The 10,042-nt window shown below is 37.1% G+C and overlaps 1 protein-coding gene across 1 annotated transcript in view; it reads left to right on the top strand.

Moving 5' to 3' along the window:
• Atad5 (ATPase family, AAA domain containing 5) overlaps positions 1 to 10,042 on the top strand; it is a 60,970-nt gene that overhangs the window by 11,653 nt on the left and 39,275 nt on the right. Inside the window, exons 2-6 of the mRNA XM_023719852.1 lie at positions 2,351 to 4,254; positions 5,447 to 5,543; positions 7,286 to 7,447; positions 8,117 to 8,240; positions 8,918 to 8,999. Of these exons, the coding sequence (XP_023575620.1) occupies positions 2,351 to 4,254; positions 5,447 to 5,543; positions 7,286 to 7,447; positions 8,117 to 8,240; positions 8,918 to 8,999 (2,369 nt within the window). The remainder of the gene's footprint in view (positions 1 to 2,350; positions 4,255 to 5,446; positions 5,544 to 7,285; positions 7,448 to 8,116; positions 8,241 to 8,917; positions 9,000 to 10,042) is intronic.

A 10,042-nucleotide genomic window follows, 5' to 3' on the forward strand; every position in this document is an offset into this window, starting at 1 on the left:
AACAAATGGGCTATACTGATGAATGTCCATTTTGTATCTGTGTATTCAAAGTGGTTAGGATAGATATATAGTTGTATTCTCTTAATGAGTAGAATGATTTGTTCTAATGATGTTTGTAAATAGGATCTCAAGTCCGCATCTTGTACAGCAATTAACCACTGAGAAGAATATATGCAGTGTATTATTTGTTGAAACTGTACTTCTGATTTTATTTGAAACTGTCTCATTGCTGTTTATCAATAAAATTTTGAAAAAAAAAAGAAATAGAATAATGTGTTTATTTTTAACTAAAAGAATAATGTGGGGGCCAGGGAGATGGCTCAGTAGAATAAGTGCTTCCCTGGCAAGCACAAGGGTCTCAGTTCAATCCCTGGTTCCACCAGAAAAAAAAAAAAAGAAAAAAAGAATAATGTGTTTATTTTTTACTAAAAATGTAGTGCATGCATCTGTGGTTGCGGTTACTCAATAGGCTAAAGCAGGATCACAAGTTTCTAGCCAACCTGGGCAACTGGGTCGGGGACATAGCTCAGCGTCACAAAGTTCTGAGGTCAATTCCTGGTACCAGAGAAAGAGAAAACAAAAAGAAAGACAGAAAACAATTGGTCAGTTAAGTGAGATATTGTGTCAAAACAAAACAATGAGGTCCATTGGTGTATTCATGTAATCCGGGTTACTCTGGGAGCTGAGGTAGGAGAATTCCAAGTTTGAAGCTATCCTGGACAATTTAGTAAGACCCTGTTTTAAAATAAAAAGGGCAGGGGCCGGGGAGATGGCTCAGCAAAATAAAAAGGGCTAAGGCTGTAGCTCAGTGGAAGAGCAAGTGTGGATACCTGGATTCAATCCCCAGAACAAAAAAAGGAAAGAAGAACGATGGGCTTGATATTTGTAGTGTTCTTATCATGAATCAGATTCATGTTTTTTGTTTGTTTGTTTGTTTTTTCAGAACCAGGGATTGAACTCAGACCCTTGCACTTGCCAGGCAAGCGCTTATTCTACTGAGCCATCTCCCCAGCCCCAAATTCATGTATTTTTATGTATTCATTACAAATTCTGGAATTGGGTAGTGCTAGTCAAAGATTATAAAAAGAGCCAAAAGAAATTAATAAATTTTCTTGTAAGTATAGTGGTCTTGGTTTTATTTCGATGTAAACTTTTTGTTGAAGTATGAGATATATATATATATAGATAGATAGATAGATATATAGATAGATAGGTAGATTTTCTTTTTGATACCACAAAGTGAACTCAGGATCTTGTATTTGCTAGGCAGATGTCTCTACCACTGAACTGTGTCCTTGGGTCCAAAGTATACAGATTGAATATAAAATTTGATTTGACTTTGAAACTGGCCTGTAGGTTTTTTTTTTTGTGGTACCGGAGATTGAACTGAGGCCCTTGCGCTTGCCAGACAAGTGCTTATTTTACTGAGCTACCTCCCCGGCCCCCAATATTTTATTTTATTTTATTTATTTATTTGCAGTTCTAAGGATTGAACTCAGGACTCTGTGCTTGCCAGGCAGTGGCCTATAGGTTTAACTTTGGGTTTTTTTCTTTTGCAGTGCTGGGGATTGAACCTAGGTACTCATGCATGTGAGGAAAGTGCTCTACCACTAAGCTGTTTTCCCAGGAATGAGGGTTTTTTTGTTTTTTCATACTGGGAATTGAACTCAGGGCCTTGCATTTACCAGGCAGGCACTGTGCCCTTGAGCTATCTCCCTGGCTCTCCCAGCACTGAGTTTAACTTCAATGCTCCTTTTCTTTCTTTCTGGCTTGTTTGCAGTATTGGGGATTAAACCCAAGGCCTTTATAGTGGGGGATAGCCCAGCCCTTTTTTAATTTTGAGACATGGTCTCACTAAGCTGTCTAGGCTGGGCTTGAAATTTTTATACTGCCTCAACCTCCTAGAGTATGGAATTATGGGCATATGCTGGCATACCTGGTCTCATTTTCTTTCTAATATATTATGTTTTTCACCAAAAGGCACCTTCCTTTTTAAAAAATCTAGTTACCTAAAATTTTAGATTTATGTTTAAAATCTGTTTTTTAAGGCCAGTGAGATAGCTCAGTGGACTAAGCACCTGCTTAGGCAAGCACAGGGTCCCGAGTCTGATCCCTGGTACCACATGCCTTGCCAGCCCTGCCCCTGGGCGTGCTGGGTCCACAACCAAGACCAGGCGTGGTAGCGCACACCTGTAATCTCAGTGCTGGGGATGTTGAAAACAGGAGGATCACTATGAGTCTAAACTGCATAGTAAGACCCTGTACCAAATAAAAAAAAATAAAATAAAATTTGTATTTTATGTTATTTCTTTGAAATAAGTACCTTATTTTTCTTCTTTTATATTGCTAGCCATGCAAAAAACGGAGGAAAGATGATGATGGATCTTCCTGCAAAACAATTACAAAATATTTATCACCAATAGAGAAGACTGGAGACAAGGTTTTCTCTCCACCAAAATCCAACAATATTTTGGATTATTTTAGAAAGACTTCCCCCACAAATGAAAAGGTACAATCAGCAAAACAGGGCAAGATAAAGTCTTCTGCACCGTCTCCTGTTAGCAGTACTGGTGATAGTAAGAAACCTTTAGAACTGTTTTCAAATACAGAGATTAAGAAGAAAAGAAAGAGGGTTAATTTATCTCATCAACTAAATAATATTAAAATTGAGAATGAACCTCCAATTGAAATTAATAGTAATGATAGCAAAGATGATTCTAATTTAAATAATGATGTAGAAAGTAGTACTTCTGTTCTACTTTACGAGAAGCATGTAGACATTCATGCAGACTGTATCCAAGATACCAAAACACAGGCACATATTATGACTACCAAAAAAATTTCTAAAAAAGTCAGTCCTAAAGATGGGAGTACAAAGAATGATTGTAGAAAGTTGAAAAAAAGGAAACAGAGGAATGTAATATCTGTAACTGAATGTTTACCCTTGCCAGAAGGAATAAATCTACCTAAGAAAGATGGGAAAGATAGTAAACAGATAATGCCTTCCCTAACTAATGAAATTGAGAATACTACAAATGATGCAAACTCTAGTGATCATGTAACTGAAATGACCCATTTAAATAATGGTACAGTAACTATCTCATATGAGGAGTTTTTAAAAAGTCACAAAGAAAATAAACTGGAACAAACACCAGACTGTACAATGTCAATTTGTGTTCCTTTTGAAAGTGTTGAAGAAGTAGTCAAAAGTGGTTGTATAAGTGAATTAGAAAACTGTGATGTATCTCAGCAGGTGCACTTGAAGACAGTCACTGTTCTTGCACAAGTTCATCCCATCCCCACAAAAAAGGTAGGGAAAATACCCTCAATTTTCTTGAAGCAAAAGCATTCTGAGCTGGAAAACAGCCTATCTGATCCTGAGAATGAGCAGACAACTCAGAAAAGAAAATCTAATGTTGTTATAGAGGAAGAGAAATTAGAATTGGCAGTGTTAGAAGCTGGAAGTTCTGAAGCTGTGAAACCAAAATGTACTCTAGAAGAAAGACAGCAGTTTATGAAAGCATTTAGGCAGCCTACAGCAGATACACTTAAGAATGGAATCAAAAAGCCTTTGGATAAGCAGAAAGATGACAATGAAAAATCTTTAACTGAGGAAGGAAACGATAATAATTCTAAAAAAGTCATGGGCAGTCCTAATGCCCAAATGGTTTCAAATAATGGCAGCTCACAGTCACACACTGATAAAAAGAGTTTTCCTCAGAAGAAAAGTAAAAAGCTGAAGAAAAAGGTTAAGAGAATACTAGATACTGGGACTACGCAAGGTGAGACCAATGAAGAATATACTCAAAAGCAAAAAACTTTTTCCTTAAAAACTAAACAAAATCCAACTAGGCTTAGAATGAGTTTAAGGCAAAAGAATTCAGGAACTTTCAAAAACAGTACATCATTTGAAGGCAAAAGTATTCATGAAGCAAATGACAAACGTTTAAAAATTTCCTCTCTGTGTAACAACAGTAAATCATCAAAAAAAGCCAGCATGCCAGTTAAAAGTGATAAACTTATATATTCTAAAGCTGAGCCAGAAGACAGGTTGGCAAATGTTTCTACTCCTAAATCAACCAGAAGGTCTACAAGATACAGCAGCACATCTACTGCAGTGACCTTTAGAGATACTGATTCTGAGGATGCACGGGACAGTAGTCCAGTAACAACTTGCACTCCTGTGTCAGAAAAACACAGCCTGTACATGGCGGAGTTGATAACAATATCCTCTGATTCAGAGAGCCCTATCAGGTAAATTTTGTTTCTGTTTTGAGATTCTAGTATTCTGCATGTATTATTAGTTGGGAAGGAAATTACTGTAAGCCTTGAGGGGTGTTATTTTTTCTAGAACACAGGTGATTTGTAAGAAAAGAATAGATTCTTTGGGGGGGGGGTGGTACTGGGAATTGAACCCAGGACTTTACACTTGCCAGGCAAGTGCTGTGCTCTTGAGCTAAATCCTGGCCAAGAATAGAATTTCAGAAATGTTGTTTTTCATATGTAAAGTTAATTCCAATTTCAGCAGAGTTCTTTGTTTTAGGTGAATTCTAAACTCATCATAGTTGGTAATCCCTGGAAAAGTAGCCTTCAATTATAATATTTCTGTCATTTAACGTAAATGAAATTAAAAATAAATTCCAGAATGTTGTTTCTTGGGTAAGCTGGCCTATACATGATGAAGCATATACTTGCATATTGGTTCTAGCTAAAATAAGAATGATCCTGGGAACAATTTTTTTTTTTTTTGGAACTGGGGATTGAACTCAGGCCCTTATGCTTGCCATGGAAGTGCTTATTCTACTGAGCCATCTCCCTGGCCCCCATAAAAAACACTTTTTTTTTTCTTTCTTTTTGTGTGTGTGTGTTTTAGGAAAGAGTTTACAGGGTGTTCAGGGTATCACTACTAGATTAGATTTGTAGTGATCTGCCTGTTCACAGCTTCCCAAGAGCTGGGATTACAGGTACACACCGCCATGCCCAGTGCACCCTGGGGGCGGGGCCGGCACAGCAGGCCTGGGAATTGAACCTCAGGTCCCAGCACCTGCTTGCCAAATTTTCTGTAAGGTTTATTCTTTCTTTCTTTCTTTCTTTTTTGTTTTTGTACCAGGGATCAAACTTAGGACCTTGTGCTTGCCAGGCAGGTGCTTAAGCCACTTAGCTATCTCTCAGGCCCCAAGGTTTATTATTTCTAAAGGTAATATAAAGCTTGATTTCTTTTTTTCTTTTTTTGCTGAACCGGGGATTGAACTCAGATCCTTGTGTTTGCCAGTCAAGCGCTTATCCTACTGAGCCATCTCCCCGGCCCTCTTGGTTTCTTTTAAATCAAACTTATTAAATTTTTTCTCCTATTTTATGATTAAGTCCAGAAATTGGAGCTTTTGATGGTTTCTATGTTTATTTTTTTCTCATTAGAAGGAAAATGTTTCAAAATATCTTTTTTCAGAATGAAATTTACCAGAGTTAGCACTCCTAAAAAATCTAAGAAAAGATCTAAGAAGTCTGAAGCAACTGATGAAGACTTTATTTCTCAGACTAGAAAGGTAATTAAAAAGCTGGGTATGGTGGCACATTCTAGCACTCTGGGAAGATGAGGCAGGAGGATCTCAAGTTTGAGGTCAGCGTGGGCAGTTAATGACTTCGTGAGGCTGGGGATGTAGGTAGTGAGAAGGTCCTAAATTCCATCCCAAGTACTACCACACCACCAAAAAAAAAAAAAAAAGTAATTAAAATATTGGAGTTCATAAATGAATATTCTGTTTTCTTGAAAAATAATAACATCAGCTAGGAATGGTGGTACACATCTGTAATCTCAGCTCTCAGGAGGTTGAGGCCGGAGGATTGCTAGGAGTTCCAGGCTAGCCTAAACTTCTTCTTGAGACCCTGTCTCAAAAAACAACAACACACACCACTGGGGACCGTGGTACACATCTTTAATCCCAACTACTCAGAGGCTGAGTCAGGTTGCTCACAATTACAAATTAGAGGCCAGCCTTTGCAATTTAATGAAACCTTATGGTTGATTTCTTATGTATTGTTCTTGTCTTGTTTTAGTCTTTTTTTAAATATATGTTTATATAATCGTGTGATACATGGATAGCTATATATAAACAGTAGTATACATAATGATAATGTATATTATGTAATGTACTACATGTAATTTTCTCTCAATGTAGTTCAAACTGGCCTTGAACTTTTGCAGTTAGGCCATCTTGAACTCAATGGTAATTGTCTTGCCTAGCCCCAAGTGCTAGAATTTTAGGTGTGTGCCACTACCTAGCAGTATCTATTTATTACCTTCTTCCCTGTCATATAAGTTTCTCGAGGCCAAAGTTGCTTCTTCTTTTTCTTTTTTTAAATGTATTTGGTACATGGTCTTACTATGCAGCTTGGGCTTGCAGTGATCCTCCTGTTTTCAGCCTGCCCAGCACTGGGATTAGGTGGGGGGCTCAGTGGACCTTAGAGTGGGGCTGGCAAGGCATGTGGTGCCAGGGATTGGACCCTGCACTTGCCTAAGCAGGTGCTTAGTCCTCTGAGCTATCTCACCGGCCTTGCAGAGTTTATTTTTTTCTTTCCCATCATATGTAAGATCCTTGTAGCCAAAGTAGTCTTTTTTTTTTTTTTTTTTAAAAAGCCTCTACAATCCCCGGTTCCGCAAAAAAAAAAAAAAAAAAAAAAAAAAGCCTCTAACCCAGAGCTTTGCATATAGTAAAGTGAGTAATTGTACTTGGAAAGTACCTTACCTGAATTTGGTGAATAAAATCATGAAGATGGTGGAAAAATAATACATACATCTCTCTGGGTATTTTGGACACATGTAATATATACAGTGGAACATCGGTTCATGAATGCTTTTGTTAGTGAACAGTTTCATTCATAGAAGAGCAGCATTTGGCATAATTTAGTTTTTGTTTGTGAACTCTGCTTTGGGTGATGAACACGACTATGGCCATCTTTGCCAGAATTGTAGTATGGAATTAAGTTTGTGAACCAAGGTACCACTGTGTTTTTTGTTTTTTGTTTTTTGTGGAACTGGGAATTGAACTCAGGCCTTTGCACTTGCCAGGCAAACCACTGTGTTTATCAGGACACTTTCAAATAAGAAAGGCCAACGAATTATTACTTACATTTTAACGTAAGATTCCTGGTAAGGTTTGAGTAAACGTTTTTATGATGATTGCTTAATGTCATTTGGAATTAATCTTTTCTATTATTATACATTTCTTTATTAATAAATGGAAAATATTAGTTGTGATCAAAGTTAATATTTCAATTTTTTGTTTAGTCAAACAGTACTTCAAAAAATATTTCAAAAGCCAAGCAACTGATTGAGAAAGCAAAAGCCTTACACATCAGTAGATCAAAGGCTACTGAAGTAGTCATACCTTTAAGACGTTCCTCCAGGCATCAGACACTTTGTGAAAGGGAGAAGTCATCGGAAACAGATGTAAGCATTACAAATGTTATAAGTATTACATCTACTGGTGTAAATTTTTTTTTTTTTTTTTTTATGTATTTGGTAGAAGATCTCACTACGCAGCTCAGACTCATAGTGATTCTTCTGTTTTCAGCCTCGCTAGCACTGGGATTACAGGTGTGTGCCCCCATGCCTGGTCTAGGTGGCAGGCTCAGTGCTCCTGGGGGCGGAGCGTGATTGAACCCTGGTCCCTGTGCTTGCCTAAGCAGGTACTTATTCTGCTGAGCTATGTTTTTTTTTTTCTTTTTTTGTCAAAACTGGGGATTGAACTCAGGCCCTTGCATTGGCTAGGCAAGTGCTTATTCTACTGAGCCATCTCCCCAGCCCCTCTACTGAGCTGTCTTGCTGGCCCTTTTATCACCTCTTTCAAAGGTATAAAAGAAGACTTCTAGAATGTCTCATATTGGAAAGAAAAGGGATTGTGTGTGTTTGAAGCTAGGGGAATATTTTGAGGATTAATGGTAATGTCTTTTACTGTAATAACGTTTTTAAAAGTTAGACATTGACTTTATAATTGCCCCTTTTGTATATAGAATTTTAAACTGTGAGAAGTTTTAGGCATCCACTCGAGTTCCTGGAAGGCAACACTCATAGATAAGGTGTACTACAGTATTTAGATTTTTGTTTTCTTTGTTTTAGGAGTCTGTAATAATAATAGATTCAAGTCCTACTTTAAAGAATCCAGAGAAGAATCAGAAGAAACTACAAAGCTTGAATGATGTGCTAGGAAAAGAACTTAAAGAGTCTCCTAAAAATATACCTGGTAATCAGAATTAATGCCAATTTGTTGACTAGTAGAATGGGGGGATTATCTGAATGTGCTCATGATGCAAATTTAATCTGTGTGATAAGATGACAATTTTTAATTAGATCCTATTTTAATAAGTAACGTTCTAGGAAATTCAGTATTTTTTAAATTTCTTTTTGAGCATATTTAAAATTTATTACAATTTCTATATATCTGTTTAGCCTTAAATGAGTGGCTCAAGCCTGCCTGATCAACAGAATTATCTGGGTCTCTTAAAATATTTTAAAAATGTTTAGGTCTTTCTCTAAAGATAATGAATAAAAATCTCCATCAGTGGGTTTTCTATAGTTAATGATAAAAGTTCTAGCTGGGCATAGTGGCGTGTGCCTGTAATCCCAGCACTTGGGAGGCTGAGGCAGGAGGATCATGCGAGTTTGAGACCAGCCTGGGCTACAAAGTGAGCTCAAGGCCAGCCTGAACTGCACAGTGAGACCTTGTCTCAAAACGACAAAAAAAAAAAAAAAAAAAAAAAAAAAAAAAAAAAAAGTTCTACAGGAGGTCATCAGAATTGTCAGGTTGAAGGAAGAGATTATAGATACTTTATAATTATAAATATGAAAAAATAGATGTTATTTTCAAATAGTTGAAAGTGGTAAGCATTTATACTAACATTGAGTATTTATTTTTCTAAGGAAAAATGAAAGTTGCTCCTTTATTTCTTAACAAAAAGGCTCAGAAAACAGCTGCTCCTGTCCTTGCTTTTGATGAGAACAGGTCAGTCCAATAAATATTTAAAAATGGCAAAATATTTTATGTAATGCGTTTTGTATTTATTTACATTGATAACAAAGCATATAAATTATTTGACTTTTTAATAAGTTCTTTATACTTATATATAAGTTCTTTAGACAGGGTTTTACCATGTATTTCAGGGTGGACTTGATCTGTTGCCCAAGCTGGCCTTAAAACTTGTAGTGATCCTTCTGCCTCAGCCTCCCAGGTACTGGTATTACAGGCGTGTGCCTACCATGCCTGGTAATAAATCCATTTTAAGAATTCTTTTTGTTCTGGCTGGCTCAGGCTGCCTTAAGGACGGGTGTGGTTTGGCATGTGGAGCTGGGGATTGAACTGCGGTCCCTCGTGCCTGATTGTTTTTTTTTTTTGATAAGTCCATTTTAAAAGATGATAATATTGACATACTTCCACAGCTATTAAAGATCTTTGTTTTGTGGCAAATACTTTATGACCATCTCTAAACAAAGTAACAGAATAATTAAAACCAAAAATCAGTCTGGGCATGGTGATGTATTACTGTAATCTCAACATTCAGGAGGCTGAGGCAGGAGAATTACTGCAAGTTCAAGGCCACCCTGGGTTACGTGGTGAGTACAAGACCAGTTTGAACTACATAGTGAGACCCTAGCTCAAAAAGAAAAAAAAAAAAAGAAAAACTACCCCCAAAAGTAGCTGGAGATCATGGTGCACATCTCTAATCTTAGCATTCTCAGAGGCTCAGGCAGGAGGCTCCCAAGTTCAAGCCCCATCTGGGCAATTTAGGAACTTACTGGGACCCTGTCCCAAATTAAAAATAAAATCCAGGAATATAGTTCAGTGATAGAATGTCCTGGGGTTTGAACTCCAGTGCCATAAACAAAAGAACCCCATAAATATAAAAAAAGCTGATGATGAACTTCATTAAATGTATGTTTAAATACTCCATACAGTATATATCAGCTATTGTTTTGGGTACTATGGATAGGGAACAAGATAGGACACATTCTCTGTCCTCAGTGAAGCTTCTTTTTTTTTTTTTTTTA

This window comes from Octodon degus, unplaced genomic scaffold, assembly GCF_000260255.1.
Source record: "Octodon degus isolate 3935 unplaced genomic scaffold, OctDeg1.0 scaffold00072, whole genome shotgun sequence".
In the NCBI taxonomy this organism is placed as follows: Eukaryota; Metazoa; Chordata; class Mammalia; order Rodentia; family Octodontidae; genus Octodon; species Octodon degus.